At 37.6% G+C, this 22,855-nt stretch overlaps 1 protein-coding gene across 7 annotated transcripts in view; it reads right to left on the reverse strand.

Annotated features, from left to right (window-relative positions):
- TCF12 (transcription factor 12) overlaps window positions 1-22,855 on the reverse strand; it is a 162,524-nt gene that overhangs the window by 65,636 nt on the left and 74,033 nt on the right. For all 7 annotated transcript variants that reach the window (XM_067004144.1, XM_067004141.1, XM_067004143.1 and 4 more), the window contains one exon: window positions 3,708-3,772. In XM_067004144.1, coding sequence (XP_066860245.1) covers window positions 3,708-3,772 — 65 coding nt within the window. The remainder of the gene's footprint in view (window positions 1-3,707; window positions 3,773-22,855) is intronic.

Genomic DNA, 22,855 nt, shown 5'->3' on the forward strand with positions numbered 1-22,855 from the left:
GCAAAAACCACTAACAAGCCTCCAGCCTCCAATTCAGACACAAATATAGATGTTGCGTCAAGTCACAGAGCACACATTTCATTCTGGTAGCAAAACATGGCCTTTATATTTCTTCTAAAAGCTGTCAATTCTTGGTGCAAGTACAAATTTTTAACCTTCATGTAAACAATGTCTGTGTAAGCCTTAATTCATCATGTTACCCATCCGTTTAATGTGCACATACTCTATGAATCATTAGAAGGAAACCAAACAAAAGTAGTACTAGTTGGAAAGGTGCAGGATGTAGGGATGACCTGGCAGAAGGAGAGAGTATGCAGTAAGGTACAAATGAAGCCAAACCAGAAAGAGGATTCAGAACCTGACAGCAAAGCCCCAGACAAGCACAAGTTTTAATGTAACACAGACATACACCATTAACCATGAAAAACACTAAATCGCATAAACATAGCTTAAGACAAATAAAACTCCTTATTCTACAGTGTCATTTGCATGAATGGGTCCAGTGTAAAATGCTATCCAGGGATGTTTCTTTTTCACTTGTTTAAAACACCTGATGGAAACATATTTTGCAAGTACATATTTCCTGTCTGATAAAATATTTTTCAGTTAGCCATATTCACATCCTCGCTACTGTTATAACAGTAGCACCACTATTTGACAGTAGAAGTTCTATGAAAACAATTTCTATATATTTGATTTCACACTAAAACTTCTGGAAGTGCCTAAGTTGCTTAGATTTCTAAGCTACACTGAAAACTGATCAAACTCAAGCTCCTACCACCAAAACATTGAAAAACCAATCAACTTTCTTGTTGAGATTATGCATACATACATACAAAAAACAGAAATCCCACCAGTTCCTAGTTAGCAAATGAGTTCAAGCAGCCAAATATGACCGGTAAGATCAAATTAAACTAATTTTAAATTGAATTAAAATTTAATTGAAAGTTAATTCCACCTACATTTCCATGATCCTAAATATAAAACCAAGTGACATTTACCTACAATAATATTTTCCCATATACTAAGAGTGTTTAAGAACAAACTGCAGGAGCAGAAATAGTAGGGAGCATATCAAAGTACTAAACAGAAATAAAAGTGATGTTAACAGAAACAAATACATGCAAGATTTTGACTTGGAAATAACTACATGTAAAAAATATATTAAATGGTGCTAGATATAAGCAACTAGGAGATATAAAAGCACTTTCCTCAGTGAGAAACTAAACAACAGAAATTATGCTCATTACCACAAATCAAAAGGGAATTTTATGCAAAATTAACATAAACCTGCTTTGCAATACAGAACATGAACTTAATGAAGGAGTAATGTGGAAATGAGCTTGCTTCCAAACTAATGTCAAGTTTAAAATATTACATTTAAGAATAGTACATATGGAGTTATTTGAACAACGCTAATAACATTAATACAGTATTTCACTGTCTAGATTGGCAATAATGTAATGTCCCTAACTCATACTGAAAGAGCTACACCGCTTTTTGTGACTTCTTGATACTGAAAGCTCACCTGTACAGTTGCAAAGGGGTCTTGGTTTGTCAGAGCTACAAAGGCTGTGAAGATAATTCCTTAATAGGGGAAGCTATGTCGGGACCTGCATTACCACATGGTGCTGCCCATTCACACTTCCCAAACTTTCAGTGGACAGACTTGAAAACAAAATGGCAAAGTCAAATCCTGTTTCATCTTCCAGAAGAATGTTGTTATTGAAAATATCAGTTGATGACTTAGAGTCAGAAGAAAGTTTTCTTAATTTAAAAAAACCACAAAATGTTATTACATTGGATAGCTTAATTGTTAAAAATTGAAAGCCCAACAGTTTTCCTTAAAAGATGCACACCGGCTCTGGTAGGAGTAACACAGCTCCTTAGAGAACTATATTCATTGATTGTGGTTTTTGAGAAACAAAAAGATGGAAAACTAAGCCATCCAGTCATTTCAGTCAGAAAGACATGGTCTATACTAGCAGCAAAAACGTGAATTGCATATTGGAAAGCCACTTCTTGCTAAGGAAAGAGTGGTTGCCTGGAAGACAAGGGGAAGAGTTGGAAGCAACACACAAGAAACCACAAATCAGAAGGAGCACTGATCCCTGGTGGACAGTGTGTAAGCTCTATCCCTCCAGAACATTCTGTTCTTATTCCTAGTCCAAGCCCATGACAAACTTCCTCTTGTCTCTTCATAAAGTGCTGGAAAACAACCAGACAAGGGTCTAACTTGTCAAGGCAGAACTGACTGTAATCCTCCACTACATCAAAATAATTTAGGAAGAACACATTATCTGCATAATTTTATTGCCAACAGCGCCCAGATCAGTTGAATTCATGACAACAGTGGAGTCTAAAATACACTTATATTCTTCCTTTTCTTGGTAGTCTGGGACAATGAGCCTGGTAGATGTGCCTAAGCTCAACTATTTCGTACTTCAAAGTCTAATGATGCAGAGAAATCTGTTCAGGTGAAATTTAAAACCAAACCAAACCACCACCAACAACAACCAAAAAAAAAAGAAGGCAAGGCAGAGATTTTCAAACTACTAATTCTGAACACCAACTTCTGGATGCACTCCCCAAGATGCTTGAAAATAATTCTCAGTCGTGACATCTTCCTCGTGATTCCCACAGTTCAAGCACAAAATCTGCTCTCTCACTGCATTGCAGCAAGTATCCTGCTCGGAAGCAGACAGCAGAGTGAATAGCATGGTTTTCTGACTCTCCTCTTGTCTGCTCCCCACAGGTCCGTGTAACTGAAATAGGAACTCTTTCTATTACTCTTTGGATATGGATATGGAAACCGAAGTGTATATGAAAGTGTCTAGTCTCTACTGTATCAGTAGATTTATCATTCACAGGTGAGAAATATCTTTTTATTCAGAAAAATAATTGATAGTAGTAATACAAACTGAAATTAAAATGAAACATGAACAACTATTCAAAAATAGTCAACTTAATGACATTCCCCCCCCTTGAGACAGGTAAAGAAATAAAAGCAAAAAAAAAAATTAAAAAAAAAAAAACACACAGTAAGTCTCTCTTATGCAACTGATTTGTTGTCCCTCCTGGCAAAATGGTAGTCTTTGCAGCTCACTCCTCTGTGTCCAAAGAGAGCTTACAGATGAGCCTCTGTCAGAGAGACCACCAAAAAAAGATAGGCTCCTGTCAGACATTTCCATCAGACAACACATTTGGAAGCATCTCCTCAACTCCTCAGATTTATGAATGCATTTATATTAAAATAAGTCTAATTCTTATATCTATCCTATAAACAATTCCTTGTTTCAACAAGAAAGACTTGTTGAATTAATGTCATTAGTACATCACTGACTTGATCATGACAAGACACAGTGCCAATTCTTCTCTTTGAGATGAATTATCTCTACCATCACCATGTTCTGACACTATGGTGTTAAGAATCAGGAGAGCAACAGCTGTTAAAAACACTGTCACTTTCAAAAATCTCTCATTGAAAAAAAAAAAAAGGATTTCACTCTCATGGATACAGAAATAGTTCTACTTTCACACAGCAAGACAATCTCCTATAGGTGGATGCATATATGTACAAGATAATTTGACAACATAGAACCCAGAAAATTCATTCTACAACTCATGGAACATGTTCTTGCTTATGTCTGGTAATCTGAATTTTAATTGAAATGATTCCATTTGCTTTCAATCATCACCATACTTACTTGACAGCCTGGTAACCCCGTATCTCTACCATACAGTGGAAATGGACCTCTATCTGAGGCTTTTCCTATAAAAGAAAGACATTTGAAATTAGAATCCTTTTAAAGTTGGTTATGCATACATGTATGCAATTCAGTATAAATGTATATTCTAGAAAATCTGCTAGCATCATAGTAATTTTACAAAAATTAAGTTACATGAATACGAGTAGGCTTCTAGATCTGTGCTTATCACAAACAGCACTACTGTAGTAGACTACATACCGGATTCCATTTCTTACATAGCCAATCAGTAAGAACGAACTACCGCCATCTTTCTGTTGTTAAGATACCCCATCACTGTGTTGAAATAATAAGGGCAAAGGCTCAATACAACTTTACTTCCAATATCAATGAGCAAAGGTTGAAACACTTGTAGACATTTCTCCTTCCTCCATGAAACTAACACATAGCCAGTATCATCGTAGGCGATTAATATCCTAAGCAATAAAATTTAAAAAAATACATAGCCACAAGAAAAAGGAACAAAACCAAATTCAGAATGAAAATCATGTTAAACTTGAACCATGGTTGAATCATTGAGCTCTCAATACTCATACCCCTTAAATCCTCAAAAATCTCATCATATGTAAATGAAATTCGTAGCTGCACTCAGATGTTGCTAGATTATAAAACATTAGTAATGTTTGCCAGTTTCGAAAAACTACTTAGTGCTGTATTTGTTGGTTCGGCCACCAAACTGAAATGTCTGTATATTAAACTACAGTGTGAAAGTTCTCCAGTAGAGCTCAGAAGTTTATCAATCTTCACTTTTTTTTTTTTTTAAACTCTCCACTCAATCATGTTAGGAAATCAGGCAGTCATCAAATATGCATGTAATAGAAAATACCAACTGCATATAACACCCTCAATTATGACACTGAACCTAAGAACCATCCCCCCCCCCCGAGTCTTACCCAAAGGTAAGCATTAATAAACCATGCTACCTATCTATTCAAAACTGTAAAATATTTGAAAGATTTGAAAATGAATGCCACTTTAGCCAATGAGGAATTCCCTTTTCCTGGATATGTATGGCTATGTATGCTGCCCAGTCCTCCTAAGAAGAGCAAGCAGCCTTTCTTATACACGTCCACTGAAGTGATAAATAGCTCTGTCCTACTGCATTTGCACTTCTAGAACAGGGCCTCATTTTCTTTTCCCGATTTTCTACCTTGCTGCCAAAAATTCCCGTCATTTCATAAGTGGGAATGCTAAAGTTTACTGTTTACTTAAAAATGTTTACTGTTCACTTAAAAAGTACAGCTTGGGTAAGTAGAGAGTTACAGTGAATTTGGCACTCTTAGAGCAACATCTCTGCAAAACTCTGATCTTGCTAACTACAGGTAGCCCAGTCAACAATAGCTTGCTCAAAAAAAAGGCAGTACTGCTGTAACAAAGGGAAGAAAAAAGTGAACATTTTTCTGCTGAAGCGATTTGCCTCTAACAACTACCGGGCACCAAGCAAATAAAATACCTAGCATGCAAAATTATGAGTAGCATGAATCATGCTGTTCATATTAACCAAACTCAGCATTTTCTTTCCAGAAAATGAGAATCTTGTATCACATGATAAACAACTTCAACTGAAGCATGCAGTATTCCAGGCAGGTTTTAAAGCAAGTATTTGTACAAGAGTCAATTACAGAGATTAGAAAAAAATGATTTAAATTATCATTTGTGTAACAAGCCAGGAATTGCTAGGTAAGAACACACAAAATCATGTTATTTAAATTTTACCACTTCAAAAGTTTGGTAGTTCCATTATAAAGAAAGAAGCTGACTGTAATATCCTGATCTACGATCAATTTGTTTCTAAGAAATAATCCAGAGATGTCAAGGCTCCCAGATGCTGTGCTGCCTGAATATTTATCAAGAATTACTGCTAGAGCAAGTTAACATTTAACCTGTGCTCCAACAGCTAACCTTTTCAATTATTAGTTTGGAAAGCAACCTAGGATCAAGTACAAGACTGCATCCCAAACACATGCCCAGTACGAGCACTCAGGTACGACTCCAGCCTGCAGAAGTTCTGTGCCATCATTGCAGAAGCAAAATCTATGCCTTTCTTACAAAGCAGCATTGCTTCACTTGTCGTCAGGTTACATACACGTGGGCTCTATATGCCAGAGTTTTGCTTTCCATCCAGATTTGAATGATACAGACACTGTTCAGTTGTCTGTATATATAACCAACTCAAAATAATTGAGTTGGTTATATATACAAAACTTAATCCACCCAGGTCAGCTCACAAGGCATTTGACTCTTTCAGTAACTTGGTGTCAGTTTGCCTTTTTATTTTCTTCTAGTAAATTTCTTGCTTTTTCAACAACCCAAACTTCCATGATCTAATTGCTACCTAACAGGCTTACAGACCAGGAACTACAGATTTAAAAGAAACTAAACCAAGAAAATCCCACTAAGTATTATAACCACACGTATCTCCTAACGTCATCAACTTAAAACCGTGACACATTCGGTACCAATTCCAACATTAATAGGCATTTAGTAAATAATGGTTTTCCTCCTGCAATTGCTTGTTTAAATACGATATGCTCACAACTTCATACAGCTTTTGAATACTGCACAAGGTACTGCAGTCCATCATAAATCTATCTGTGTAACAGCTGTGCAGCCTAAATACTCTTAACACCGAATGAACTGAAACAGCAAGATGCAAAGTGACAGTCAACTGCAGACAGCACTACATTAACTCAGCTGAGGGCTGCTCCAAGTGAATGTGCTATAAATGCCTGCCAGTAGTAAAACGGCATTCACCCACTGTTTCTAGATAATGCTTGGTTTACGAGAGGATGACAGAACATAACTCTGCAAAAAATTACTTACATTCCCACAGAATTAACCCTTTAGAGGCTACAGATCTGTGTATTTCACAAGAATGTATTTGCTCAGCAGCACGTAAAGTGCCAACGTTTTTTAAATGAAGCAACGTCTGTCATCCAGTATGAAATGAATGCCACAGTGACCACAGCTGGCAGCTGCTCCATTTGTCAGGCAAGAAGCATGTCTACCCACCTTGTACAGAGAATAAGTTTTCGGTGATTTTTGAAACACATTTTAAATCACGCTTCCTAATCATTTCATCACTGATAACACTTCACTGGTCACAGCAGACAGCCTGCCCCAAAGCCACTTTCTAACAGAACGTTCTCAGTACCTCGGAGAATCCCCCCCTATCTGGAACACTGTTTTTGTTTCTGCACTGAAGTATTTCGTACAAACACGTGCCTGCACATCTCAAGTCTATGTCGACAACAGCTTCCTGGTTGCAAGGATAAAGAAAAGGACAGCTTTTGAAACACCCAAAAGAATTTCATCGTTATCATTCACTACCTTGAATTTTAAAAGATTCTGACATGGCCAAAATGTTACCAAATTGGCGTTGGTAGATTCAGAGACAAATCCATTTTTACAGTGCTTTCCCCCACCTCCCTGCCCAGTAACTGAGTGTCTTTGTTACCCACAGAATTAACACATTCAAATCATTTTTTGTATTCAGATCCACAACAAGCAAGAAATTGCAGGAACTATACTGGCAGGTGCATATGGATGATGTAAGAAAAATGTTCAACACAATATTTAAATACAGTTTCCACACTTAATATTATTCCCAACTCCTCACAAAATGGAAATAAAGTATGAAAAATATATAGAATACCATCCTTGCTGCTTACAGAACAGATACAGTTTTTAAATTTTACTTTTATTTTTTTAGCGTTAAATAAGATTCTGACTCATGAATTATTTCAGTAAGGTGAAAAAATTTAAATTGGATTTAAAAAAAACACAAAACCAGCCCCACTCCTAAAGTTTTGTTTCCTGCCTTCTTCTTAGAGGTAAGAATGACACTTGCAGCCAAAAATTACTACTACATATCTAGACATTTCCCCCAGCAGCGGGGGAATCATTTCTTCATTTTCCACAGGCCTCCTCATTCTTAGGGGATTTCACACTTCTAATACCTATATTCCATCTTCAATCTCTTTCCTAATATTTTAGAAGTACACATTACATATACATACACAAAGATTACAGGTTTTCTTTCCTTACAATGCTTGTGACCAAAGCTCACAGAAAAGAAACAGATCTAAAGCAACACAATTTGAAGACAGTGCTTGCAACAAATGACCTCCTATTCTCGTCACAACAATTTGTTCAAGTATTATTGGCTCACATGTGCCAAGCACACTGCTGGCGACACTGAAGATGTTTAACAAGCCAGTGCCAACAAGTGCAGCTGCTGGACTTGCAGCACCCTCCTCCTGTTCATCCCAAGCCAAATTACTCACTTGGCTATGAACAATGAAGCAGCAACACAGAAAAATGCCAAGTGCTAGTGAGATTAGTGATAAACTACAGGATCCCTGCAGAGGTCAGTGATTAGCAAGTCCCCGCTTGTAATCACTTTCCTAACCCAGCCTTTATCTCATCACACGCTCCATCTTAACTCAGTCTTCTTGTGACTGGAAGCAACTTCCCAATCAATAATCCCTGAAACTCTTGGCAAACATATCCACACTGTCTTACCTCTTATTAAAGTAAACCTACAAAACATCAATTGCCTGAAAAATTTCAAACTTTGTATTGGGAGTTAAGATTAATAAGCCTTTCATACATAACAAAATCACTTCACTGGAAAATCTCATAATAAAGTAACAGATTAGAGGAAAAGTACAAAGATTTTTAAGCAGGAACGCCACGCCAAAGTGATGATTAGCATTGCAGTCTATACAGGTAATCTATAAGACTGGTGGTCTACATGTTTTAGAACACTGGATAAGCAAATTGCATGCTTATCAGACTGTAACTAGGGAAAAAATGTGTTTTAGATTTTTTTTCCCCTTTTTCTCCTTACTGTAACATCTTCTGAAACCAAGTTCCCCAGAAGGGAGGTGATAGGGTTAAGCAAAGCTTGTTTTTAATACTACAGATTTGCCCCTTACTTCTTTCTTTGCTCGAAATTTTGAAGGACCATGATCCTACAGAACAACTGTCATACTCCACAAGAAGTGAAAGATTATGATTTGCAATGAGATTTATTAAATTTACATGCCCAGCCTCAGATCCGCCAGAAGTTTCCTGTGATTCTCCATGGCATACATTTTCTTTTGTAAGACAGCTTTATACTTGTATTATGCAGTTCTATTACTATCTTGTCTTATTTGGAGCAAATATTTTTATACCTTCCATGATGCAAAGTATGGAGAATCTGAAGCTGGAGTTACCTGGAGTCAACTTCCCATTATAACAGCTGTAATTCAGGAACAACGCTTTAGATAGCAAAAACTAAATTACTGCTTTCATAGACATTTGGAAAGGACCATCTGGGAAAAAAAAGCATTTTTTTCATTGTGCTTTCCAAGGCTTAGGAAAGTTTAGAAGTTTTTATACTTACAATTGTGAGGGCAGTTGCAGATGTCTTTCACTGTAAGAACTGTACTGATGGAACTGACCAGGCAATAAGTCTGGGTACTTGAGACATTAAGCACAGAAACCAAGGGATTTCTCACAACTTCTTTAATGCAATAATTTAAAAAGAAATAATGTCAGTGTGTGAAGTGGCATTAAAGAACCTGCTGCACAAAGACATGCCTTTGACACTTTCATCCCATTGATTTGTAAGTCCTTCGAAGAAAAGATGGAATATTTTGTCAGTTTGAAAAGCACTGCACAGATCTTATGCTACAAAACCAATTTATTAACGCTCATATGTACTTCAAATACACAAGAGCTAAAGGCGGACTAAATCACACGTGGTATTTGGACTGACCCTGTGAACTAGTAATTCATATGCCCGTGTCAAACTGAGAATGTTTGTCCCATCAGTGGCTGATGTATGAAGGCTCCTTCCTCAGCACTACTCCTACCCCCCCACTCACAAGGCTGACACTGTGCTAAATAACAAATCAAATCTTTGCAATGCTGTAAGGGACTGAAGTCTGGCAAGAAGATACACAAGAGTAACAGAAAACAAGGAGGAAAAGAGGGAGTATAAACTTCTTAAACGAAGAAAGAGCTTTCTTCTTCTCCCCTGAGTGAGCATGTGTGCTATCTGTGAACCAAATAATTCTTGAATAGCTGTTCAACATACCTACTTTCAATTCTCCACGACTAGACCTACCCTAAGCCTTATCTTAAATAATGTTACCGCTCTATTAACCTGTAAATATGCTATTCATAGACATATCATCCACTGGGAGAAACACACTAATGATTACTACTCTAAAATTTTACTCAAAATGAAGGAAATCAGGAACGTATGATACCCAGAAGACCATAACCAAATGGTGTATGCGTGTGAATACACGTACGTTCCACAGAAGTGACAGGAAGGTGTTCTGTACCCACCTCATCTGCCACCCCATGTATTCTAGAATATCCAAACATCTGCATGCTGTCTACTGAAGTATTTCTCCCTTTGCCATCTTCCTCATCTCATTCCTAAGGAATTGATTTAAAGTTTTCAGGCACCTAACAAAGTTACCACCTACAGCTAACTTGAAAAGCATTCCCTTCTCTGCTGGTATGGAATTTGTCCCAGATCTAAGGACAAAGCTTACTCAGCTTCCATCAGTGACTTTGAACATCAGGCAGGTTCTTAAGTCTAAAGTGAAAAGGACTTAAAAAACATTTTTTTTTTTAAATTGGAAATTAACAGAGAACCCACACTTCACAACAGAATGCTACACCTGTTTTTGATTAAAAGATTTTGGTGACACTACATGCTACGAATTGCTAAATTTCCTTTTTTTTTTTTTTTAAACGTAAGAGTTACTCCTGGAGGTATCTACAGCTCCTCTCACATCCAAGATCTATTCATTCTCATTAAACTTGACAAATTGGCTTTGTCAACAAAGAGTCTTTCTCTCCCCCTATTCTCTCTCCATAAACACATGCACAAATACTGCAAGCATTTATAACTGTCTTCCATATGACAAGGGGCAAACACATACAGTAGCATACTGTTGTACAAAAGGTTTGAAAGTACTTATTTGGATGACTTGCTCAACTTATCGATGCTTCACCCATCACAAGCAATAAATCCAATCCAAGCACAGAGATTAAGGTTTATAAATTGGGTATTCCTAGATCGTGGTCTCCAGATTAACAGTAGCTGCTGGATTGTAAAACAAAACACACACACACACACAAAAACACACAACAAAGAGCAGAAAAACAACAACAAACAAAGCACCCATGCTAAAATAGCATGCAGTTTTCTTAGGAAATCCAACTCTTCCCCCAGTACTACTATTTCACAAGAACAAGTTCTTCAGGCACCACAAAGCAAATTATCTGTAAAAACAGGAGGAGCAAAGACTGTTTGAAATCGTATCAAACAGTTGAAGGAAAACATGTGCTCACTGTTTATTTTGGGAGATGAGACAAGTAGCATTCTTGATAGAGAAAGAAAAAAACATTTCCATAAGATATCATAACAGTCGTGGGAATGTGACTGAAGAAATGTTAACAATAATATCCCAGATCCAGACATAGTCAAGGTGAAAGCAAGTCCCATATTTAAAAACACCAAGGAACATGGTGTGCTGCTCAAACTACTAAAGAATAAAACTTCATATGTAGCAGATTTTTGTAAAGTACCTGACTTGATACACTAAAATATTTTTACCAAAAAAAATAAAAAAGAATGACTCAATAAAGACATTATTCTTTTAAAATAATAATACATTAAGGGATTAACAGTCAGGCACCAGACAAGGCTTTAGAATACAATTGTGAACAGAGAATCATCACTAAATATTTCTCAGTGACTTAAGCATGACTCAAAACTTGTCCTCGTATTTAGTGGTGATGTTTCGGGGCTATGTGTCAGGGTGTGTGTACATTGTTGGTTTTTTTTGGTTTGTTTGTTTTGTTTATCTTGATGATTTAAATGAGTTCCTGTAAATTCGGAGGTGGTTGGCAGATTAAAACAACCGAAGACTGATACAGTGTTCTGAACTGCATTTTAGGAAGCAAGGTGCCTTTCCATTCAGCCAAGTGCAAAAAGACACCCACAGGACAGAGCCATGGGCCTACAGCCTCCTGGTTTCTTGCTAGATGTACCTTGGGGAGGAGGGTGCCTGCATGAGGTTGCCATGTTCCAGCATTTCCCTAACCCTTCCTGTTGTCAAACCTCAGAAGCCTTCAACAAGCATACTAGCTTTCACAAATCCCACGGGGAATCTGCCCAGGCATTGAACAGGAAAGCTCAAATGGTTAACTTGGGGTTAGGAACATGTGGTAATGGTATCTTTAAGCAGGACTTGCTTCACCTGCAGAAGAAATGGTATCAGAGAGACCTGATGACAACAGCCTCCGTACCTAACCAGGAGCTTACAAGACAGGCAGACAGCTCCTTCACTGAGGTACAGTGGTGGGAGATCAAGAAAACCCACACAAACGAAAGCAAGGAGCAGTGCAGACTTGCTATAAACTCAGAGGTGCTGTGCATACTCCACCCTTACAGGATTTCAAGGCATGACTGAAAAAAGTCCTGAGGAACCTGATCTGACCTCAAACTTGACCGTGCTTTAGGCAGGACAAGGATCTGGAGCCCTGCTGAGACCCCTTTCAATCTGAATGATTCTGTGATTTTATGATTGCTGTGATCACCTTCTCTTAAAACAATAAAAAGCAATGAAGTCAGCAAGAAGGATTTCCACTGGCTTCACCAGACATTGAAATGGGCCTTGCAATGAAGTTTCCGTTTTGTAAGTGATCTCATCCACTCTGGAACCCTTGATTCTGAAATCCTGCAACAGGCAAATCCTTCCAATTTCCTTTCACTCAAGTCAAATTTCTTCTGCTCCTCCAATTCCTTTTCTCAGCTCCTCCCCCCCCCCCCACCCAGACAATGACTTTATACTTCTGTTCCTGTATTATTTTGTCTTTACCTCAAATCCCGTACTTAATTTTTCCTCAACAATACAACGTAAGAAAACCATGTGAATTTTAAGATTTCCAATTGAACTGAATTAATCCCCTTACTTCATTACACCGTATAACTTACTCATACTGACTCTGCAAACGCAGTCGTGGATTAAACCAGACTTGTGTATTAAACCATACCAACTTGCAGCTCCATGTTCCTTTTCTGCCCTGAGAGTTCTCGAATATCCATTCTCTGCAGCAAGTTTGGTCATTTTTGCTATGCTGTGTGGAACAGCAAATGACACTGAATAATGACCTGAACTATTCTGCTCAGAGCAAGCCATCTGAAAAAGAAAGGCGACAGGACTACAACTGTTACTGATATATGTAGGCCTCTCCATTTTTAGATTAAAAATTGCACAGTAAAACAGACTGAGAGGCATTCCATGCTATAACTATATTTTAAAACTCTCACTACTACATTAATTTAATTCACACGTGTATTCTAATACAAAACCAAAGTAGCACTGAGGTCATTTAAATTGTTGCACTTTTACATTTAAGGTTATATTCACAAAATCTATTTTAAGAACTGCTTTGGAAGCAACTGATGTTTTATGCAGCGAACTGCTATTTTCCCAGATGAACAGAATATCCATTCTTTGGCTCACAGTTTCCATGACACTAAAAACAAAACACTCATCGGCACCAACTTTGTGTTTGACGGTAAATGCAGCTGCAGCTCGCAACGGCTCACAGGGTACCTCAACCCGCCTCTAGTGAACAGAGGCACCGTATTTCCCCAACGCAATTTCATTGTTTTACAGACAAGGCCTTTCTTGCCAAACTCAAACATTTCAAACCCTGCTGGTGTTCTGTCTCGAAATGAGGAGTTATTCAGTTCTGTGAGTAGTGATACTAATGTGAAGTTTTCCAAATTACTGAACAAAGTATATAACCAGAAACAAAAACTTGGGTAACAGGCACTGTTGCCCCTAAAGTAATGAAGGAATTTTTAGCCTAAGAATGACAAAATTCCCACTATTGCAATTCAAACTCACTTGCTTCAAGTGAAATGTTGAATAAAAATATTGAGGGGACCATTCTAAATCTGGTAAATGGAACAAGTCACCTGGCAGTTCAGCAACTGGGAAGAGAACTCAGCCCTCAGTCCTGCTGCTTGCCCCTACAGGAGCTCTGAAGTGCACACACATCTTCAGAATGAAGGATACCATGAGGAGACAGTCTGCTTCTTTGGAGAAGACTCCTATTAACTAAAAATCTAATCCTACCCCACATCATACAGCTCTTCATCTGCTGTAGATTTAGCTTAAGTACATTGTGACTCATCTTTTCACACCATGTAGCACAAACCTTGACTCAATCACAGTTGTTTGATTCTAAAAACCATGTTGAAAACAGGAGCTAAACAATTCTCCATATTTATTACAAGTATTTTTAGGCACCAATTCAGTAAAGCAATTAAGCACTTACGTACTTACAAATATATGAATGAACTAAATTCAGCAGGGACAGCTCATATAATTTAAACTATCCACTTCTGAGAATATTGGTGGACCGCTGACTGATTAGAGAGAAATATGGCAGGAAAATAGGATGTGCCATCTCATTAAGTCAAGGTACTTCTAAAAAAATTCAATGTAACATATCAATAATAACCATTTTACAACTTAAGGGAAGTGCTATTTTATTTAAGACAGAAACTAATGGCTTTAAAAACTTACAACCAAAATCCATTTCCGTTTTTGCCATAAAACTCAGTAATAATGTACCCTCCTCAAGCAAGGAAACAGAGTCCTGGTCACACCATGGCGGCATGTGTATTCAAAGACAAGAAAGGGGACAAAATTTCCACCTGTAATATTGAAATATGGTGAAGAGAACTTTCCAAAGAAAGGAGTGGGTATGGGGGCGTCCTCAGCCCATGCAGTGCTACGCCTGCCTCCCAGACTGCCATCCCCATATGGGGCAGGAGCACGTCACAGGCACTACAAGAGACGCAGGGTCCCAGGGAATGCATCGCCATCGTTACATACATAAACCAATGGGAGCTGTAAGCTAGAGGCATTTCCTCCTCTAAAGAGGAAAAGACTCCCCCCCAACCCACCCCAACCATGTTCTGCAAAAATACATAACAATAGTGAGAGCTATTAAATGATAGACAGACTGTAGCAACACTCATTAATGAATTGTATCAGCAAACCAAAAAAAGAAAGCCCCAGCGCTCTTTACACCCAAACCTCCGACTGCAGCTTGAGGCTCAGCAGGCCCCTCAGGATCAGCGTTACAGTGGCTTCATTTCAGAGCCCAGGGGCAGGCACATCCGAGCTCTACTCGGTACGTTTCTGTAGATGGCCCTTCTACTGAAGGCCTGCTGGACTTCTGCAACACCCTTACGCTAAAGCATTAACAGGACTGGATCATCAGTGTGCTCCCTACAGGCCACCACAGGTCACAACCATCATATAAGTGATGTCTGCTTTTGGAGGTTTTCCAGAAGATAAATAAAAACCACACACACACAGTTTTCTCATTGCCAACGCAGTACTTGCAGATTCCCAGAATATTACTACCAGTGTAACTACTAACTGTAAATCCTACTAACTGGAGTGTAACCTATGAAGCAGGTAGTCATTACTGTAACCTAGGAAGAACAACCATGCTATTTTGTAAATACAGTCCTGTAGAAATTCCTTGGTGGGTCAGCAAATACCAATACAGAACATAAAGACTGTCTTTAATGTTTCAATTTTATTAAGTGTTGGGTGAGGCTTTGACTCTTACTTTCCTTATGAAGCCAACAAGGAGATAAGAAGTCCAGAAGCTAGTAGAAACAGTCAACTTCCTTTACTGGTCCTGGAAAGAATTTCCTTATCTCCAGGTTTTAATTCTTCAAATTTACAGCAACACTGGTACATATTTCCCTATCCGATTGTTTCCGAACAGTGAGCCATAAATTAGAGGGATCCAATAGCCAACTGGCATACTAGATATGATGCTGTGCTTCTCCTAATTCCAATATGGAAGAAGGTAGTGGTGTTGATTTTTTTTAAACTTTGAGAGCTTATCCTGTGTTTTCCTGGGATTGTCCATCCACAACTGCAGGGGTAAATGAGAGACTTCATAATGAGAATACAACCAGTAATTTCTTTAAGTCCATAGAAAATTCCCACCTGGCTGTGATTACCACACACTGAGCCTGTTATGCAGGAGGAAGGTGAATGAACCCAGAGCTTTATGCAGTATGATGTGCAACATGAAAAACTAAAAGAAACCCTGTATCTTAAGCTAACTCAGATTTTAAAAGGTCCATAGTCAATGATCCTTTTTATTCCTCCCTCCTCAAAAGGAACTACTTCCTGGCTGTTTACCTGCTGAAACTCTGGATGATGATTAGAGACATTAAACTGGGATGCCAACCTGTGAAGTCAGCAGTGGGGCATGTAAACTGGATAGACACACAGTATCTATAAACACAGCCAGTATCCCTCTTCCCAAGTCAGGAATCGCGTCCTCTCCATGTGTTTAGGTACTTACCTCAAAAGCTAATTAAATAATTAACAAATTCATACACATGTGATAGAGGTTCAAAGGAAAAAAAACAACAAACACAGCTATTTTGGATAAGGAAGGTCAACTATAGAAGATTTCCAGACTGGTGTTTTAAATGACTCTGCCAAACGGATACTCAAAAGGTGCCTGCTTTTCAGGCAGCAAACCACCTGATATTATTTGGAATATAACTCAATCACAAGCACACAGGAACACGAAGCCACCCTGTGTAGCTCTATCTGAAATCCTAAATGTGGATTTATGGCCCTGATCCTTCATACAGGTACATACGTGCTTAATGGGATTATGCATGCTTCAAGTCTCATAGATGGTAAAGTATTTGTAAAATTCAGAGAAAAAAACTTAGGCACACAGATCATTCAAGTACAAAACATCAGACTTGTGCAAATGTTATGAAGCGTAAATAAAAACTAGTACAATTCCCACTGTATCAGATAATCACTGATATAAACAAATTAAACTATTTTAACAGCATTTTACTTGCTTATATCACAAAAGACTTCAGTTGTTTTTTCCCTTCTAAAAGAAAACAGGGTATCATCAGAGCATCACCAAAGTAGCAGAATGCTAATTAGAGAAGCATTCATTTTGCTTATGATAAAAAAAGCCATCATTATTCAGTAAAATAACAGAACTGTTTCAAAGAGCTTTTTTCACATTATCTTAGAGCCTTATGTATTTCTAGAACTGGAGATACACTGAAATATTTTGACAAGTGAAACCAGTTTAGGTATTATTTGAACAATCGTGTATGCGTGTGTGCCCATGGAACAACTCCACCTATGTTTTAGTATATCCAAAACAGTTCACGTGCGTATATGCAGTTTCACTGAGATTTTACTTGTCTGAATAAGACCCATTCTTTGTTTACCACTTTTTATTCTTTTTTTTTTCCTCCCCCAATTACAGGCAGGAAATAAAAAGAAATGCAACTCTTTTATGCAAAGTAAATCCATCTGGATGTTTGCTGCATCCTATATTATAAACTTGTGATCCCCAACCAGAATGAGTTATAGTGAAGCTGCAGGCAAAATTGTCTCCATATACCACAATCCATTATCCCTGTCAAGTTAATGTTCCATGTTGAGCCATATGGCGTGGGTACACACTCAACAAAGGAAATTCCTTAAACTTGTTATAATCAGCACTTACAGTCATCCAAAAAAACTGACATAAACAGCTTTATTGTGTTTTGTGCATTTCAGTTGATATCCATGACAAAAAGAGGAAGCTTCAGGAAAAAGTGGGAAGGGAGGAGTGTGGGGGGGTAAAGTTGCAGTAGTAAAAGGGGGGAGGGAGAGAGACTGTACATTTCATAATTACACATTTTCCTTAGCAAGTGATTTTCAATTACAATGAAGCTCAAGGCTCCTGACACTGATACACTGAACCAGATTAACAAATAAATGAAAACCCTACCTCGATACCTCATATTCAGTGCACTTAAGAAATCCTATAGTTTCAAAGTGCCTGACTCACGTAAAGATTCTCAATTAAAAAAAAAAAAATTTGAATCATTTTTATTCCTGACTTTGGAGAAAAGGTTTTCCTTCAGCTGTTGTATAATTACTACAAATTTAACAATCCTTCATTAACAATACAGTAATTTAACTAAAATATCTTTCTATGCATTAAGCATAGGTCACAGATGAATTAAGGACTCCCAGAAGCCTCTGCTACCTGGCACAGCCCATCATATCAAGCCTAAGTCAAGGTACAAGTAGAGCAGAACTTCATTCCAGCCCCCGCAGTGACAACAATAAAACGCTGAGAAAACACACTATCAAATACTGAACTCAGCATCAATTTCTGTTAATTACAGCCTTGTCAGCAACGTGATTATTCAAACAGCTCATGCAAATGTTAATGAGTCCTTATTTGCATATTTATTTTTTCCTTTGTTGAAATGTCATTGATTATTACATTCTACAATGATGAATGCTGCTGATGATGTGCTCTGATATGTAATTAGTCATTAAGTGGAATGAATAGATCAATTATGAAAAAGGAGTGAGATTAAGAAATATCAAACAAGACCGCCCAATGTAACTATAGAATTTTTTTTAAAGGAACTAAAATAATTTCTTGGCATTTAAAGTGCAACATCAGTAGTTTTCAATAAATAAACTACTACTTTTCTGAGGTTAAATAAGATCTTCCACATGCACTGCTACTTTGATAATCTAATTACAATAGCAAAGTGCTTTTGTAAAGCAATAAGAATTCTGCAGAGTAATACACAGGTTTGGGGGGCTGGTCCCCCCTCGTTTTTTTTTTTTTTTTTTTTTTTTTTTTTTTTTTTTTTGAGGGGGGTTTTTGTGTTCCCCCCTTCCCCCCCCCCCAAGCACAACACAGACTATCTGGTCCTTTACCAGAAATGAAAAGATGGTGAGTACTTGCAGCAACTCCACTTTGTTCTGAAGGCAAAGGCTCGGCTGCCTTTTGCGACTGCCTCTGCTCTAACTATCCAGCCAGCACTCGCTATTTGCGGATGAAGGGGAAATAGGAGAGAAGAGGAAGGAAGGAAAAAAAAAAAAAAGCCAACAAAAACCACATTACTGCAGACCAGATGGGAACATTCCACATGACCAAACCAATCAATCACCTCGGTGGGGCGCAGGTGCAGCACAGCCGTGGAGCAACACACCATTTCACAGTCTATCGGGCACAAACACATGGTCACCAATCAATGGCACCCCGAGGACCTGGGGGGGCTCTCTCGAGCCTTACTGGTCCATGCCTGATGACTTCATAATCACACATCATTTCATTCACTGGAGGATACGAACCAGCATTCTAATAACCTTCCCTGGAACCTGCCACGTCGCGCATATTAATAGAGCGCTGGGAGAGCTGCGGCTGCCTTCCTGCTGCAGCCCGAGCAGGGCGGGTGAGGAGGAGGCAACCTGGAGCTGAGAACTTCTGCTTCAGACCAAGATCAATGGCAACATCGCTCCTCTCGCTGAAATAAACTGTGTATAACGCTCACGCCTTCCGCACAGTGACTGTTAAACAATAGGAGGCGAGCCGAGAAAAAGGACATAGCAGGAAGAAAAATCAATGGAAGAATGTGCTTCTGCATGTGGTGATGTGTTAGATAAAATTCTGCAATGAGCAGAACCCCCATTAATGAAAAAATCAAAGTTAAAGCTATACAGAAAATCTATATGCTTTCCAATGTGCCTAATGAAAGAAAGGGTTTCATTTCTTTTTGAAGCAAGCATCATAGATGAGGTTTAAAGCAAGTACAGAGAATTACGCAACTTGACATGTTCAGGCCATATTTAGACTTGAATCCGAGCACTGTTTTTGACTAGATTTTGGGAAAATTTGCAAATTACAAACGTTCATTTGCGTTTGTATTCCTGATGACTTAGGAGCATAATACACGTTACCGAGAAAAGGATATGGAGGAATTTTGGCCAGAGTTTATCACACTGTAACATTACACACTGTCACTGTTAAGAAGATACTCAGGAAACAGATGTGATAGAGTGCATCACCTCTTGCCATTACATTTTGCTTTGGGGCTAGAAGTCCAATGAGTTACAAGTGAAATGTAAAAAAATTGAACTATTAATGTGCTGTTTTCAGGTGTAGAATTCTGCAAGCACCCAGGTAGTTCAGACTCAGCCATGGGATATCAAAGCCAAGAGCATAGCCTTGCTTTTATTAAGTTGAGTATATAAACAGCAGAGACTTTGAATTATACATTTAAATCATGCAAGTTTGATGTGCAAACCACATCAACTTTTATGCTTTCAGGCATAAACTCCTGAGAACTACTTGGAGAAATAACTGAGTCCTGTAGTCCAAAAACTGCACATGACAAAAACACAGACTCAGACTCACTGCTGTTGGACAGCAGAACACACAAGGATTAAAGAACAAACACGAGTAACATCAAAGAAATATTCACCTCCTTTTGCAGAATATATGTTGACCAACAGCAGTTCAGAAAGCGTTCCCTCTCACCAGAATGCAAAACCCATTAATCAATAAATCATTAAATTAGGGGCCTGATACCCAGTTCTATTCTGGGCACTTACAGAATGCTAATTACTGGCGTAGCTGGGGAAACACACAGTGTTAAGACCAGAATATATTCTTTAGTACAGTAAGTTTTAGATTAAATTCAGCTTTTTATTTTCAAAGCCAGTGGAAAAAAAAATCAAAACTGCAATCTAATGAATTAAGTACTAATATTAGTCACACTTCATATGCAACATGAGGGCAAGCTGATGGCTGTGCTACAACACTTGACATTGCCTTTTCAAAGACAGAAACCTAACAGCTGGGGACATTCACAACAGAAAGGACTAAGATAAATTTGACAAAATCTCATCCAAATTGAAAAAAACACACCACGCTTGAGAAAGCTTGAAGTTACCTGTCAACATTAAGCACTAGGGAGAACAAGGGGACAGTTAGCACAAGTGTGCAGGCCAGTCTGAGCATCTCACCTGTTTTCCCTGTGTGAAACACTACCTGAGCAAACCCAAGGAAGCACATGCAAACTGTAAATCCCTGTGCTTTATTGCTTCTGTGTCAGCAGTCATAGGTACGCCCAGATATTAAACCTCCTGTGGTCATTAGACAAAACTGAGCCTCTTTTCTCACTTACTAAGGTGGGAAAGGAGTGAGGTTTTACTTTTGCTTGTGATATTATACCTAAAAAAGCTAAGACAAGGTGATGGCTCAGCTCAACACATGGAAACTAGAGCATAAAAGATAAGATTTGTAAGAGAAACTTCTAAAGAAAGAGTTCTATAAGATAGCAAAAGGTACTAGTACTTGCTAGCAAGAGGATTTCTAAAAAAAAAAAAAAGAGGCATGAAATGTACCAGAGAAGAATAATTTAAGTGAACTTCTGAAAACAATTTAAAAGAAATGCATGGCACAAGTACCAGGAATCCAATATTCAGGATATACAAATTATAGCATAGACTGTAAGGACATCAAGAAAACAAAAAAGGATTTTAACTAGTTTATTCAAATAAATGAGGGAGCTGGATTGGAATTTTAATCTGTAAACAAAACAATACACAGTTCCTGAGACATTTCCTTGAGCAAAGGGCTCCTGTGAAGATGTGCTTATACTATGATTCTTATCCCTAAAATATAGAGAAACAAAATTGAGCAAAACTTGATATATAACTCACAAGTGTATCATATATAAACTAAGAAAAACTATTTTTAAGATGCTGCTTTGATTTATTCACTCAGTAAAACTAGAGAAGCAGCAGCACTGTGTTTGGAAAACAGAGACACAAGTTAATGAGTAAAACAGTTACCAAAATTTCATCATTGGAGCATAATGGTAACTGGCTACACAGTTAACATGAAACAGCTTTCTGTAAGAAGCATTCACTTACAACACCAGAAATACAGCAAAATTAGTATTTATAATAGCGGTAGAAATATGCCAGAATTAGCTTATGACAGTTGATAGCTAAGACAAAGAATTTTACAATTTTGTGACTACAAACGGGTTAATAAGACAAGGTCAACATATATATTACCATTATAAGTAAAAGATAATCATTTGCTGGGTATTTAAAAAAAAGCTTTACAAAATACATACAACAATTAAAATGACAAAACAAAACCATAGCTACAATTACATATACATTTCCCTCAGTAAATTCAAATCTTAAATATTCACATCCAAAGAAAATCTGTAACATTACTAAGAATGCTCTTTAACTACTATAGAAACATACAAACCCAGTTAAAACTAATGCTTCTAAGTTTAGATACGAGCTACTACTTCACTGGTCCCTTTTTTACCTTATCATCTATACCAACATTACTCCATCCATGGTCAACAGAAACTACTCTTTTTCTGTTTTGCTTAACTGCATACCTTACGGTCAGCTGTTAGTATCAATCTGTCTGATTTCCATTCGAGCCCCACAGCTAGATTCATTACAAAAAAAAAATAGGAGTATTAAATCTTGGGCAGGCATAACTGGCTTTGATTTCAAAATAAGTATTTCTATTACTCATCACACTGCACTTTCAGGTATTACATACAATTTTCATACCAATACAATTTCTTCAGTGTGACACACTCAAGAGCTGCCAGTAACCAAAGTAGCAGATAGTAAAAAAAGCTTAAAAAAAAAATTAAAAAGCTAATAAAAGCAAAAACTTTTAATGAGAAAGAAACATTCCGGAAAAGGACTAAGAAAGCATCCTCCATCTGTTAAAGTCTCATTGCAAAGAAGAGCTGAAGTTACACTGAGACTAATATAAAAAAAGTAAAAAGTACAAGGAACTTTTTTTTAATGTTTTATTATAATATATACTGAGTTGGTTGGTTCTTAAAAAGAGTTGATACCTTTTATATTCTCAACAAAAAGAAGGATTTTTACATTACAATAGATATGGTACCTATGCTACTCAGAGATGTTCCCTATTTGAAAGCTGTTCTTGGCAATGAATTATTTTTTTTTTTTTTTGGAATAACTCTCCTTCTTACAGAAAACAATAAACACAAACAGTAATGGCCCTGAAAAAATAGGGAGGAAAAAAAAGTCTGTGGAAAACTGTTTATTTAGATTTGTCTTCCAAACCTGAAAATAAGTGATCAGCTCTTCTGGCAATGCTTATTTGAGCAA

Source organism: Anser cygnoides, chromosome 11, assembly GCF_040182565.1.
Source record: "Anser cygnoides isolate HZ-2024a breed goose chromosome 11, Taihu_goose_T2T_genome, whole genome shotgun sequence".
Taxonomy (NCBI): domain Eukaryota; kingdom Metazoa; phylum Chordata; class Aves; order Anseriformes; family Anatidae; genus Anser; species Anser cygnoides.